General features: G+C 38.2%; 2 protein-coding genes across 2 annotated transcripts in view; both read left to right on the top strand.

Annotated features, from left to right (window-relative positions):
* The window catches only part of LOC139721404 (cystine/glutamate transporter-like), a 49,245-nt gene extending 40,246 nt beyond the window's left edge, over positions 1-8,999 (top strand). The window contains exons 5-12 of the mRNA XM_071632720.1: positions 840-965; positions 2,938-3,037; positions 4,624-4,668; positions 5,304-5,427; positions 6,175-6,278; positions 6,841-7,084; positions 8,353-8,530; positions 8,935-8,999. Of these exons, the coding sequence (XP_071488821.1) occupies positions 840-965; positions 2,938-3,037; positions 4,624-4,668; positions 5,304-5,427; positions 6,175-6,278; positions 6,841-7,084; positions 8,353-8,530; positions 8,935-8,999 (986 nt within the window). The remainder of the gene's footprint in view (positions 1-839; positions 966-2,937; positions 3,038-4,623; positions 4,669-5,303; positions 5,428-6,174; positions 6,279-6,840; positions 7,085-8,352; positions 8,531-8,934) is intronic.
* A 2,367-nt stretch (positions 9,000-11,366) lies between these two features.
* Positions 11,367-14,250, top strand: LOC139721446 (beta-1,3-galactosyltransferase 5-like). The gene is made up of 2 exons (XM_071632761.1): positions 11,367-11,590; positions 12,681-14,250. The coding sequence occupies exon 2, from the start codon at positions 12,816-12,818 to the stop codon at positions 13,989-13,991; it is 1,176 nt and encodes a 391-aa protein (XP_071488862.1). The 5' UTR covers positions 11,367-11,590; positions 12,681-12,815; the 3' UTR covers positions 13,992-14,250.
* The last annotated feature ends 985 nt before the right edge of the window (positions 14,251-15,235 follow it).

The following is a 15,235-nucleotide window of genomic DNA, read 5'->3' as shown; positions in this document are numbered from 1 at the left end:
GTGAAATTTCGTCCACAAGTCATATGGTAGGGCTACGATATAGGAAGCACATAAGTTGTTTGTTGCTTCCCTTCTTATGCGGGGAATTTGAAAGTTCTTCCAGTATCATTAAATCGAAGTTATGAAATTGAGTTTTCTGATCTTCGAAAGTGACCAGTAGATTTTGCCTTTAGAGTATGCTCACTGAAGCGTGACCGACTGATACCTACTGAATATCACAAACCCGTTATGAAAGGTAGCTAAGAAATACAGCTACAGGCAGCTGTATTCAGATTTCCTCAATGGTTCATCCAGATTTAGAAATTACAGCGATTTGTTTTATAGGGGAGCTCATTTTTGGTTTAGTATTTATTAAATGCATGTCGATGCCATCAAACACTTTAATCGATATTATGTTGGAGGACAGAGCCTCGTGTATGACTATGATGTGTTAGAGGAGAATAAAACCCAAATAATGTGGATTCAGGGAATGCAGCAATATGTAACATGGTGTAGAACATTATCAGCGTAATTCGAGGAAAATCAGACATTCCGTTATTGTAATAACTATATATATTGTAATATTGTAACGTAGTAATATTAAATGGTATCATTCCGTTATTGTAATAACTATATGTATTGTGATATTGTAATATTGTAACAGCAATATTAAAAGGTAACTTCTAAGATATTGTAACATAGTAATATTAAAGGGTAACTTGTAAGATAAACCAATTACTTGATGATAAATGTCTTATCACAGAAAGAAGATATTTAAAAGGTTTTAAAATTCCAACCAACAACATTCCTACGCACTGCTCTTTCTTGTTACCGAGTTTTTCATCTAATCTCTTGTGCAGTGCTTTTCATGGCCGTAAACTGTTTCAGTGTTCGTCTGACATCCAGACTGGCTGGCTTTTTCAGTGTCATGAAGACTTTCGGTCTGGTGGTGTTGATTGTCACTGGTTTCTACAATCTAGCCCAAGGTACCTAGCAGTTGATTCAATGTATTTACTTGGATATATCTATATATCATCACTTTACTTTATTGAAGTTAACCAAACAACACCAACAAAGGAAGAGATTGAAAGATGCAACAACACAACAGATATAACACTACCATTACATCATGCGTTTTACTTTTAAAGTTGTTTATTTATCTTTTAATTATATATATATATATATATATATATATATATATATTGAAATGAAATTTATTTACCAAACAAACAAACATTGTCAACAAAGTCACAACAATCAATAGTTGAGATATAGTTTGGCAAAAATGAACTGGCAATAGCGTGCAGGCTAGTCGAGGCCAGTCCTTTTAATGATGATATAGATTATAATATAACGTATTTATAATATTTACGGAAGAATTGTTATATTTACATATTCACATGTTTTATAGGGGATCATTTATACTATTTTTATTATATTTGATAACAGATACTTTCGCAATGATATCCGAAAAGTGTTAGGGGTGTTAATCTTTTTTATATAACGTGGAAGTCCTCTCCAAATTATACTGCCTTCATATGACAAGGCGTGTTTGCCTGTTTCAGATCTGATTTTTGTTGATTTATAATTCATATCATTCTTAAACCTTGTTCCGTAATTATGCTCAATTTTAAAACAATAATCGGAGACATCGTGCGGTAAACTATGATGGATTAGGTCAAACATTACAGTTCCAATTACAAATTGGTATAGTCTGTAAACATTTAGAATTTGTAAACGATGAAATAAAGGGTCAGTATGCTCCCTAGGTCCTTTGAAACAGATTGCACGCACTAATTTCTTTTGTAACAAAAATATAGATTGAAGATATGAGTGATATGTACATCCCCAAACTTCTAGTCCATTAGACATACGCGGAAGGATAAGGGTGTTACTTAATAATGGTAAGATTTGTCTAGGCACAAGTTGTCTAATTCTAAATTTGATTCCAATTGTTTTCCTCATTGAGGAAGAGACACACTCAATATGTTTTTGCCATGATAGAAGTTTTCGTCTATATTAACTCCTAGAAACAAAGTCGAATGTACCTGATCTATAATGTCTGTGCGTACCATAATATTTCCATTTATCTCCACATGTCTACGTTTGCTTTTTAAAACTATACTTTATTTTGACGTGTTGATTGTTAATTTGTTAGCATGACACCATTTCATAACGTCGAGTAAATTATGTTCAACTTCCTTTAAGTCATTATTCTGAGTTCCAGATGGAAATCTGGAGCTAAGAATATTGACTTATATATATATATATATATATATATATATATATATCATATATAATATATATCAGCTTATATACATAATATAAGCCGATTTACAGCGAGACATGACCAGATATGCATCGGATGTGCAAGAAATTGGTTAAAAAAAACAGAGAACCACGCTTGCAATAAAAATGATGATTATTAGTCGAAAAGTATAAAAAGGAGACATAGTAATGTGCGTTCAAACCTGCAGTGTACACCTGTGTTACAGCCATGGATATAAATGTATCAATTCGTTTGGTTCCTTACAATATTCTCCGATATCTGCCCTATATATTCAGTCTCAGAATTGCCAGAAGACCATTGCTTACTTCTGAATAAAAAGAAAAACAAAAACAACCTTCTGTCTGATGGATCCTTTTACGTTGAATCAAAATAACCCAAAGTTGTACAAAGCGAATTAAGACTGTAGGGAAAAAATAATAAAACAATTAGTCTAAATAAAATGTAAAAAGAATAAAATGGAACCCAAATATATCGTTCGTCATAAAGGCATCAAATACCTCTCTGCGTCGTGAATTAGAGAGGATTAGAGAAAATGGCCCACAACCGACGTGAAAACTCGGACGACATGAGATCAATTTAGATTGCGCATGCGCAGAACATTTTTTTTTTCATCCTTTCTCTCTGAACGCCCGCGTCGCAAGTCTAAAACTCCCTATTAACTTTTCTAGGACACACCGAACACTTTCAACACGCTTTCGACAACAGAGACTATGACGTCAGACTTCTTCCAACGGGACTCCTCTCCGGCATCTGGGCCTACTCCGGATGGTAAGTCCATTTGGCTTTAATTAGAGAAGACATTCACCCCAAAAAATTAATAAACTTCAAAAGAAAAAAAAAATATTCCGTACAGAATGATACAAAAATAACAAAAATCGGGTAAGATTTAAGGAAAATATGACATTTTGAAATTTCATATTTTTGCGGAAAATATTTCTTGACCAGTCCTTTTGAATATTCAAATGAGCGGGTTGATGATGTCATACCATCACAAATTTTCATGTACAATGTTATACGTGAAATTCGGAAAAATTGTTATATTTAGCTAATACATGTAAAAGCATGTTCCCGTACAAAGATATATCAGAGTTTACATTTTGTTCTTTTTTTATTTTGGGTGGTTTTAAGACAAGTCTTTAGTACAGCTGAAATATGAGATTTTTGTCATTTCTGTAGGCCTATATGAAATTGATTAGAAATTGTGAGAGCATGACATCGTCAACTTGCTGATTTGAATATTCATAAGGACTGTCAAGAGATGTTTTCCGAAAAAAAAAAACACCTTAAATTTCAAAATGTCATATCCTCCTTATGTCTTATCCGATTTTCGTCATTTTTGTATCGTTTTGCAGGGAACATTTTTCTCTTTCTTTGAAGTTTATTTACTTTTGGGTGGATTTCCTCTTTAAGACAGCGTCTGGGTAAACCTATTCATAGCAAAAGATGAGGACTTTACTGGTTTCCTTGTATGTGCAATAGCTTGACATTAGCGAGCTTAAGATCTGCGACGCGAACGTTCAGACGACGCAGCCTCCCAGGTTGAACAATGGAAACAGCTGTGTCGCGCACGTGCTGAACACCATGATTAGCCTAATATCATCGTCATTATCGTTCGCGTCGCAGAGCTAAAGCTCGCTATCATACTTTTGCGAAGGAGAGTATTAGCTTGGGTCACATCATCTTGTTGATTGATTGTTAAATGATATTTCTGGGTAGAGGTATATTTCATCAAGTGTTTGGTCAGGGATTTTCAGTGAAAAACTTTGCTCTCGGCCGATCAGATGCGAGGATTTCAGTAGCTTAAAACAGTTGTCGGAGACTGACAAGTTTCATGAAACGCTGCCGTGATATATCTTACAATAGTATGAAGATGCGGGATGATAGCGACTTCCATAAATTTCCAAAATTCTATATGATCTGTACATTGAATGTGTTAAATACAATAAAACCTTTCTGATATCGACATTACTGAGGTTAAAATATAACTTTTGTTCCTTCCTTTTTTCTCTTTTTAATTAAGAAGGGATGGCTCCGACGCTCACAACATCATGCAACTGGTTATTTATAGTTATGTGTAATTGAGTTTGTGGGGAGCGTCAAAGGAACAAGAGATGCAATATAATTTCATGACAGATGAGTATGACCCATCACAGTATCACAATATTCTATAGAGCAGACACATTCCTTTACTGGTGTCCGCATCGTGATGTCAGTATTTCGGAGTGTATGAGATTGACTATAAACGATTATGGTTGCTACTATTATTGTCATTCATTATCATTGCCATGACCGCGGTAGAGGTTGTATTTTCAAGATAAAAACTGGACAATATTTCATTTTGTCTGTCGTTCTAGGAGTATCATAACGACTGTAACAGAGGAGATCAAAAGTCCAGGAAGGTAAGACGCAAACTGCTAGTAGAAAGACTAAAAAATACATTATGGCGTATAGTGTTTAAGTGTGGGTAATCTTAGTATTATGTCACTGTCTCGCTACTATGTCATGACACAGATTGTCCTGTATGTTTCTCACTGACACACCGTGTATCCCTCTTAACCTAGAATGATGAACGCCCAACCTTCCTCGTTACCAAATTTTTGAATCCAGTTTCCATTGAAAATGTTATATTTAAAACAACCATGCAGGAAAACCCTTAAGCTATCTTGTAGCAACTTTAAATCACTTACTTCTGCCGTCTACTCTCAGTCCCAGCTGATATAAACACAAAACAAGGAGTGATTGGCTGGAATTACCTGTCATCAGAAATTGTTGCAGCACCATCTGTGGTAGCCTGTCGTAATCGACTGACGGTTGATTACTGTGGCTAGTCTTCGCCTTTTCCTATTTCCTATGCATGTATATATCATAACAATTTAAATAACACACGAATGGACGCAAATTGATGTCAAGCACATCACACAGTCTGCAAAAATCAGCTAATTCAGTTAATTGAATGACATAGACCTACATCAGAAGAAAATAGAAGAAGAAAGCTTTGACGATATCTCCTTGACTCGATTTTCTCTCCGAGTAGAAACATCCCACTTAGTATCATCACAGCGTTGTCGTTGATCACGGGAGTCTACCTCCTGGCAAATGTCGCCTACCTGACCCTTCTCTCCCCGGAGGAGATTCTCACTTCTGACGCCGTCGCAGCGGTGAGAAAAGACTGGCAGGGGAATGAATCTGCACAGAAAAGTAGATTGTTGCCAATGAAATATCACACCGACAGGTCACCGGAGTTGGATCAATATCGGAAAAGGTTCTTCAAGACAGATTGAAGCAATCTGATGAGAATCAGTGCATATAATTAGTGGAGATGTTATAACATAATCGTTGTGATGATAATGACTCTGTTGCCAACTTCTACAGAATGTAGAAATGTACAATAATCATTGTCGGCGAAAAATAAGTTCGAAGTAAAATTTATCTATATTTGTGAAGAACTCATCTGCTCATATACCTATTTAGGATGCGTGACGACATTATTTGGTTAATAATGTGCTAATCATACAGAGGTTCATGATTATACAGGTAAATGGAGAAATCGTCAAGACAAAACGAATGCAGGCAGGGGCGGATCCAGGAATTCTGTAAAAGGGGTGGGGGCGCAAAGCAGTTTATTTACCACTTCCGGGTTAATCAGCGGACAAGCAAAACAAAAAAAAAAAGAAAGAAAAAGAAAGCCTCAACAGGTATTTTCTCGTCCCACTTCCGGGTGTGCGCAAGCGCCCCCTTTCTATCTTTTTCCTTTTATTTTTTCATTTAAGAAAAAGAAAACAAAATTCAAGAGGGCGCGCACAAGGTGCAACCCCCTCCTTGATCCGCCACTGGCAAGTGATAAACAGTCAAAGTAAAAGTTTATGAAAACGGACACTGACATTGGGCATAAAATCTCTTTGCAGGATTACAGCGTGCTGGCGCTTGGTCATTGGTCCTGGTTGATTTGGGTCTTTGTCGCAATGTCCGCAATGGGTAACCTCAATAGTGGTATGTTCAAGCAAGCAAGGTGAGAGCTAGGATTCTTGACAGCCCTCTTTATCTGTAGATCGGTATACTGTTCTCACTGATTTAAAGGATTCAATTGATTTTGCGATTAAAAAAAAGTTCTGCATTAGATTCATCTGCAGACTCTTGGTAAGATATCAATATTGCAAAATAAAACTACACGACATATAACCTTGCTTATTTTAAGATAGAAAACCTTGGATTAATTTCAATGCCGTAATGAAAAAACGAAAAATATGACACAGGGATATTTAGAATCATTCTTGAGTTCGATCGTCTCTGTACAAAATCACAGCTGCATGTTTTTTTTTTTTTTTTTTGTCCCCTATCATTATAGTTACATGATCATCAATTACTATTTTATGGCCATTCGTAAAATGGAAACTTGATATTATGGCAAATCTATCGATCATGACAACTTTGAAAATGTTCAATCCTAATGATTACAGGCAACATATCAAATCACATCGTCAGTCACACCTAATTTCAAAATCCTATATTCTTTACCATTAAGAGTCATCTCAATCATCGTTATAGTTTCACATACATTTACTTCCTCCTAGGGTTACTTTCGCCGCTGCGCGCGAGGGCCACTTTCCAGAGATTTTCTCCATGGTTTCGATCCGACGTCTCACACCTCTTCCTGCCCTCCTTTACTGCCTTTTATCTCTCTTCTGCCTCATCGAGCTCGACGTCATCAACCTGGTCGAGTACGTTGGCTTCGCTGACGCCGTGACGGAAACCCTGACTGTCGCCATCGTTCCGTATTACAGATGGAAGTATCCCGACATGCCGCGGCCATTTAAGGTTTGTCTGGAGTAAAATGTCATGAATGTGTTGTTATTTTTTTTTCTCTTTCTCTCTGTACGTTTTTGATGTGACAAACACATACACACACACACACACACACACATACACATTCGCACACAACCAGAGAATATAAACAGCTACCATGTATAGGATGTAAAGTGCCAGCTTACATATTAAAGGCCTTACAAGTAGGCTTAACAAGACAATACTAAGAATCGGTTGTTGCAAGTGACGCATCAATAAAGGCAATAAACATGAACGACTGAAAAAGAGATCGACTTTCATGGAAGTGGAACGCTAATCATTTTTATTGTACATTACTGTGGTATTCCCATATAAATAGACTACGTCTTCATACTTTAAAACCCACTAGTGACGACACCACGAGATTTTGATGTCATTTTTTTTTTCAGCGCTATAGTGTTTAAACTTTGCACGGAGTTTCGTAAGCACTGCACTGTTTCTATAACTGCCGCTTTTAAATGAGATCCACAGAAGTATGCAGCTTTGTAAAATTTATAAGCGCAAGAAGTCTACATCCGATTCGCAACTTGTACCAAAGAAATTGGGGTGCGAGAATACCAAAATAAGTTTGCAGCTATTGTTAACTGTTACAATATTATATTATTTATCAATCGCTGCAGAAGTAGTTTCAGGTAACGAGAGCACGTGCTGTCCTCCTCGGCCACTATAGGCATCCACAGGCGAGAGGGTGCACGTCACGAGCTCGACACCCACGAGTCATACAGTCTACGAGTCATATTGCTCACGAGTCATACAGCCCACGAGCTACACACTACGTAAACGAGACCCACGAGCTAGACATCAAGTAACATTGGCCCAGGATGTAATGCCGAGCTGGTGGGCCTTTTTTCTCTGTGGTGTCGAGGTCGTTCGTGGACCTTATTTGCTTATACATGTAGTGTCTACAATCTCATGGGCCTGTTCTGCTTAGAGTAGCTCGTGGACCTATTTTCTTGGTGTCTAGCTCTTGGGCTATATGATTCGTGGACTGTATGATTTGTTGATGTATGATTCAGGAACTCTTTTTTTTTTCAAAGTCTAGCACGTGGGCCGTATTACTCCTGGGTGACGAGCTCGTCCCACCTCCCTGCATGACCCTAGTTATGCAGGCAGCTGTATCAGCGTCAAAAACAAGCAAGCGAGCAAACAAACAATAAGCACTGACTGTCCACTTTACTCCTTTTTCTCTAACCAGATGATGGAAGTGTGTTTGTTTGTTTGTTCTCTTGTTTCTTTTCAAGGTTCCTCTGGTGATAGCCGTTTTGTACTTCTGTACGCTGTGCTTTATTAGCGCCATGTCCTTCTACGCCGATCCTCTGAGGAAGGGACTTGGAATCCTTGCAGCTCTGGTTGCGATTCCCGTCTACTACGCACTGGTGCATCCTAAGTACAGGTTGAAGTGCCTGCAGCCGATCTCACGTAAATACTCGCAAGCACTCACTTTCTTTGCTCTCTGCAGAGGGCATCATTTATTTCTGTATTAATTGTTCCATGTCCTTAGAGGTCAGAAGAATGGCATGATCTGAATAGTAAATGTATAGGCCTAACTTTAACCATACATCATATTATGTATTATCAGACACATATAATTAGAAAAATGAATGAAACACTGATGCTAAAGTTAAACTTCACAGGGCGTCATATTTCTTCATTAGTGTCTTTATTTTGGAAGCTCCAACATCAGACCATACTTTAATGTTAGAATTTGTCATTAGCCATTTGTTTTCATAGTGATCGAGAGAAAAGTCGTAAATGCTTTTCTTTTTTGACAGTGCTTATAAAACTTATGTTCCTTAATTGATTTTTGTCTTTCCCTATTTCAGGCAAGGTCACCCGCTTTCTTCAGAAGGTTCTCTTGTGCGTGCACCAAGAAAAGAAGACATTTTAAGAAAGCAAAGACGATTTAAGTGCAATGCCTCCACAATGTTACGATTTTTCATGCTATTCCACATGAGTCTTATTGGGTTGAGTGTGTATCATCACAACTTTATCACAATTTTGTATATATCGTAATAATGATTTTTTTTTTTTTAAGTAGTGTGTAGAAATGGCATAGGGTAACAACTATAACATGGTACATCTTTACGGGTTTTTATATACCGCATAATAGAAAAGATATATATATTGTTATTGTTTATGATATCTGCAGTAAGAAACAGAAAGGCGAATAGTTACAAATCCTTCCTTTGTTATTACGTTCTTCTCGGGTCGATCAGCCTATATGTCTACTGAAATATTGTCGTTTTAAGCAATGTGCATTCTAACTAACGATCTGAATTCTCCGGATGATTTTCAAACTTTTACATAATGACCAAGTATAAAGTGGTTATACTGGGTGGATAGTTTCAAAGTTTGTAGTGATTGGGATGAGTTATAGGAGTGTTTTCAAAATTTACAACAAATCACAATGAACAAGGATGATGACATAGCAGCCTAACTATACACGAATGTATGAGTAGGGGCTGAATGAAGCAGAACAAAAGAAGAAAGCATGCATAAATTTTACACAGGTGAACTTGTTACGCACGTGGTAATGAAATTACATTGCTACATTTCTGAAATATAGTATGTGAGGCTCCTATGTCATCATCCTTGTTCAGTGTAATTTGGTGTTGTTGGTTTTTTTTTGTCTTTTTATGAATTGATATCTCTGCTCAAGGACCATAATAAATTCCACAAATCTATACATTGAGCTGCTGATTTATGTATTACAGGATGTGAAATTATGAAAATTGTCTGGAATGATTAAGCTTTGTACCATAAACTTTGTCCGTGACGCAGCTAAAGATACTATATATACAAGTCATAAATAATAACATAGAGTAGGTCGAAGGCTGATGGATTGATCCCCGTTGAGTGGAGTCCAGTTTGTTCGGGTTCGATTCCATCAGTGATAAGGCCAGCTGGTAGTGTGGTTTTATAAAGGGCTTTGTTCGTGGTCATGATGACTGTTATGTCGTCACTTTATGAACTATGGTAACTGTGGTGTATATGCTCTTGCCAATCATGATTATGAGCTATATATACACAAGTGACTGATAATCACCATTGGTCCATTAAAATTGACATACTCGAAATTGTTAAATGTGCATGTCCACCAATTATGTGCTATATCTGTGAAGGACATATTCTTCCTCTATACTGACAGCTGAGAACGACCCCCCCCCCCCCAAAAAAAAAGGAACCAAATGAGTAAACACAAAAGGAGTTGGTATTCTATAGATACAGCGTTTTCTATTCCTTGGGCACGTGTTGGGAGCACATTGTTGAAGCAAACGTCAAATTGATTGGATGTTAGTCATGTTCGTGAATCAGTGTGCAAAATCTCAACTGTTGGTCAGACTGCGTCATAATAATACCGATATATTTCTTTTAGACATAATGCGGGTGCGTTGATGGAGGAGGAAATGGCCGCTGCACTGTGAATGGAAAAATGGACAATTAATATAATTCTGATAATTTCTAAAATTTCGTGGTAATTATGTTTGTTCGCATTTCAAAAATTATTTCGTAAATAATTATTACACACTCAAGGGATAACTATACTTATATTACTTGTACATGACGTAGGCGCTATTTGGCTGCCAATGCAGCGTGATGCACCTTGACTGTTTTGAAGTAACCACACGAATTTTAAGTCCGAGGCTAGCTTTCACCGATGAATCATTTTGTAAATGAGGTTTGCATTTTTCCTTCGCCGTGTCATGCACACACACAAACACAAAAACAAACAAAACACTCACCCCACAAACGCACGCATGCAAAAATGCACACACATACGCATACACTCACAAATGTGGGCTACACGCATACCATTTGTTCAAAGAAGAGGCAGTTATTATACCGCCTTACATGGTTATTATATACCTTTCAGTGCCATTAATGCATGAGCTATAGGATGTTGTAATTACAGATTTTGCATGCAAATTTCTTTTAATGGTCAATGGAAGTCAGTGATAATTTTTTTTTTCTAAGTGTTGACACAGTGGCATGTACGTGATTGCATGCTCCTGCGGTTAGGGAAGCTACAAGTTACCAACGATTAAAATACATGTATACGGATAGAACTGGACTGAGGTGAAAATGTTACACGCGCTTCCATACTGGAGAAAAAAACAAAACCCCAAACGAAATAGGAATATATATCCCTATAGAAAACCCACGAAATTATTAATACATTTATGATTTTGTGTGCGTCTGTGTGTCAGTGTGTATTCGCCAATTTTGTTTTTCTTTGAAGCGTACTTCATGCCTGCTTAAATGTCAGACAATCATTCATAATTGTGTGGTAGTTGGCTCTTGAGTTAAAAGTAAATACGATGCTACACGACCCAGACTACTGCGTTTCCAGTAGTTGGCACACAGGTCTAAGGCTTCAATATAGCAGCATTACATACGTGGGCAAACACCGAGCCAAGCTATGAGGGACCTTATTCATTGGACTCTTGATTTCCGCGTTAATGGCTGCAAGAATTGATGGTAAGTAATTAAGCTAGTATGTTCGTTTGTATGTCATAGATTTAAGTCTTCTTTTTGTACACTCTAAAAACACAAATGTTGAATTAGCATTAGCAAAAGGGCCGAGGAGTGACAACATTTTCAAAGTGTTGGTTTTCCTGCTAGATTCAACATTTAAAATGTTATTTTAAAAGTTGGATGCAACACTTCAAAAATGCTGTCACTCCTCGGCCCTTTTAAATGTTGATTCAACATTTGCGTTTTTAGAGTGTATTATTTCTCCAACTAGGTGAAAAAATAGTGACAATAAACGTCTTTATCATTGACACATTCATTATACATCCTTTAATGTTCTGCTACGTGGTAATTCACCACCAGATTGTCAAACACATGCCTTGCCATTTTTGTATTCATGTGCTCCTCTTCCCAACACGCATAAAATATCTCATTTCTGCATTCATTCTAACTAAAAAACAAAACATATCTTTGAAACAAATGTTACTGATTATCATAGTTTGAGGAAAATAAACATAACTTAATGAAACAGTTTTTGTAATTTATACTCATATAATAGTCATGCCAATTATGTTTGCAATAAAAATGTTTGTCATCTGTTTTATCAGTCGCGAAAAAACCGTTACACCCTGAGATAAGCTACGGGAAGTGTCGCGCAACCAAAACATGGAGTGTCCATGTCTAGTGCACATTACATGGAAAACAGATACACTGTAAAACATTTCGGTTTATGAGGAATGTCCAATGTAATATTGATGTATTAATGTTTGCAGTTGCATAGAAGGGAATGATTGTGCCACACCCGACTGACTATACTGCGAGGCAGCCATTAATTTTGTATTTAGCGACAGGTTGTTTTTCATATCCCAATAAGCCATCATACTCTGTTCCATATTGTATCACCATGGAGATGCTACGGAAAATTAGCATGTGTCAGCGACAAAACACCATCCGTGTGCTTGTTCATTCGTGGCATTGAGTTTTCATGCACATTTGATTGATGTTAAATCTATTCTCTGCGCTCAATCTGTGGTTCATTCGTCAATCTCCAGGGTCTATGTCCTTAATGATTGTGGTTCATTTGTCAATCTCTCAGGACTACAGGATTCGGCAAGATAGGAGTGTGACTGGACGTCCAATACCCGCAATCATAATTTTTAGTCCTGACCCGAGCGTAGATGGAGGTTCACATTGAAGGTTTTATCAACTTTTACCATTTCGCAGCTTCACAATGAGAGGACCAGGTCTTCGGTGTTGCCGCCGGGCTGCTCCCCTGTTCATTTTTGCTTTCTTCTTCACCCTGGGATTCAATGCAAAGTATATCAGCGAAAAACATCGTCTAACATTCATCCCTCGATTTGGCCGTAAAAATATTGAAAGAGAAGGGAAGACGTCCCATGTTGCAGCAGAGAGCTCCGATGGCAAGCGGTCTCCCGCTGACACTGTTGGGCCACATAGCTTTATAAAGCCAAAGGAATCAAACGATAAGAAACAGTCCGAGCAGAGCGAACAAGAGACGGGAATCCTAGCCCGACAAAAATGGGAGCCATTCAAAGACAGGCATGACTTCCCGTACATCTTCAACAACAGAGCGAAGTGTTTTAACACGAAAACCAACACCTTCGACAAGCTGACGCTGATCGTCGTAATCGCGTCGAAACCGGACCATTTTGAGCAAAGAAACATTATGCGGCTGACGTGGATCAAACACACAATGGAAAACGCATATGCTGTCCGCGTAGTGTTTTTACTCGGTCTGCCGTCAGAAAACAATGTGCAGCATAGAATCAAGCACGAGTCCATGCTTCATGGCGATATCGTTCAGGAGTCCTTCCTTGACACTTACCTCAACCTCACCGTCAAGACCATTGGCGCTCTCAAGTGGGCATCACGCTCGTGTCCGCGAGCCAAGTACTTTATGAAACTCGACGACGACGTCATGGTCGACATCGGCAACCTTACCGGCTTTCTTGAATTGCGGGCTGAGAAGTCAGGCTACTTTGGAGGTATCTTGCACGAGAATGCCACAGCGATTCGCAGTCCTCGTGAAAAATGGTTCGTCCCTGACGAAATCTATCCTCTATCCACCTATCCGCCATACGCCGAGGGAAAAGCGTACATCTTGTCGATGGATGTTGTCAAAAAAGTGCTCAGAATATCAAGCGATGTTGCAGTATTTCCTTGGGAGGACATATATGTTGGCCTGTGCGCAAAGCAAGTGGGCATCGCTCCTCGCGATATACTCAGCTTTCACTTCATGTGGGACGTACGCAACAGCACAAATGGAAGACTCATCAAGACGGCGAAATCCCTCAGAAAGCTCAACATCATGTATATCGCCTACGATCTCAACACGCGTCAGATGCTGGACGTCTGGAAGGCATGGAAGCTCAATAGTTGGGATTGATTGCGAGAAAGAAGGAGTTCGGATGGACGATTTCTCATTGACTCTTTTAATGAAGACTTGAAAATGCTACACCATAATACTCCGTGACATTTTGGTCGCTGATGACACGGATCAACCTCTAGAAGGTTGCATGAAGAGTGAGGTTTCAATGACATGCATGAAAAAAAAATGCGTTGGGCGATGTGAAATGGCTGTAGCGATGAATAATAGCGGGATTATTGTCCTTCTCACAAGATATCGAAAACGAAAGACACGTGAAAGCCAGGAAAATCAGTTAAGTAAAAAGGGATTTTCATGTTTCATGAACCTTACATGTTTCCTGAGCGAGGCATTGAGAGAAGGAAAAAAAAAACCCGAGGAAATTCCTAAAGAAATATCAAAGATAAAGTGTTCATCCACTGGGTTTGTTGTTTTTCCATGTATAGACGTAGTCATTGATGTCGTAATGTGCGGACTGTAAGACATTGCGCTTAATATATACTTAATGAGGCTGTGCATGAAACACAAGGCAAGCCATCTCACGTGGTGTAGAGCCACATTCAATTATTTTTTTTTTCTATTGTAGAATCTCACAATATCTTTATGTAGAAACTGAAACTAAATTTTCCGAAACGTTTCATTTTAGAATCACATTATGCGTACTTTGTAACTATCTGAATCTTAATCTTATAAACGACGTTCTATTTTGGGGCATGAGAGATGGATTCCAGACAAAATTATGAGCTCAGTGATATGAAATATCCAGCTGTTTAGCAATTCGGAATATTTTGTTTTAGGCAGCTCCCTCATTAGTAGCCCCCTAGTAGCTCCCAAAATGTACAATGCACGTAAATGGTTATAAAAGCGTATGAAGCATTTCTTCCAGTCCATACCACTATCAGAGGTGCCCAGCATCCTGAAAGTATAGGGATAGATCAGAAGCCAAAGTGCCAAAGTGCAAAAGTGCAAAATCATATTAATGTGATACGATATGACGCATCTGTAATGCATGCAAGCTTGCTTCGTGCGTCAAGTGTGAGTGGTGCGTTGTTTTAATGTTCTTAGAATAGGCACGTCACAATAGAAATGAATGACAACGAGTCCGACAGGAAGGAGACGTTCGATAATTGCGGACTGGATCAAAATCATATAATGGATAAAGGTAATACGAGAAGTCCAGCTCATTGCCGGGGGGGGGGGGGGGGGGGGGGCTTCATTATACCTTATACTATAGGAATGGTGTGTGATATTAAACATATGTAAAC

Source organism: Diadema antillarum, unplaced genomic scaffold (assembly GCF_040938485.1).
Source record: "Diadema antillarum isolate AM-2024a unplaced genomic scaffold, OU_Dant_1.0 scf00000143, whole genome shotgun sequence".
Classification (NCBI taxonomy): Eukaryota; Metazoa; Echinodermata; class Echinoidea; order Diadematoida; family Diadematidae; genus Diadema; species Diadema antillarum.
The sequence above is the reverse complement of the archived record's forward strand: the minus strand, read 5'-3'. Positions and strand labels throughout refer to the sequence as shown.

Bases quoted from the DNA above. Each gene is read 5' to 3' on its own strand.
- LOC139721446 (XM_071632761.1), top strand. From the start codon at position 12,816: ATGAGAGGACCAGGTCTTCGGTGTTGCCGCCGGGCTGCTCCCCTGTTC.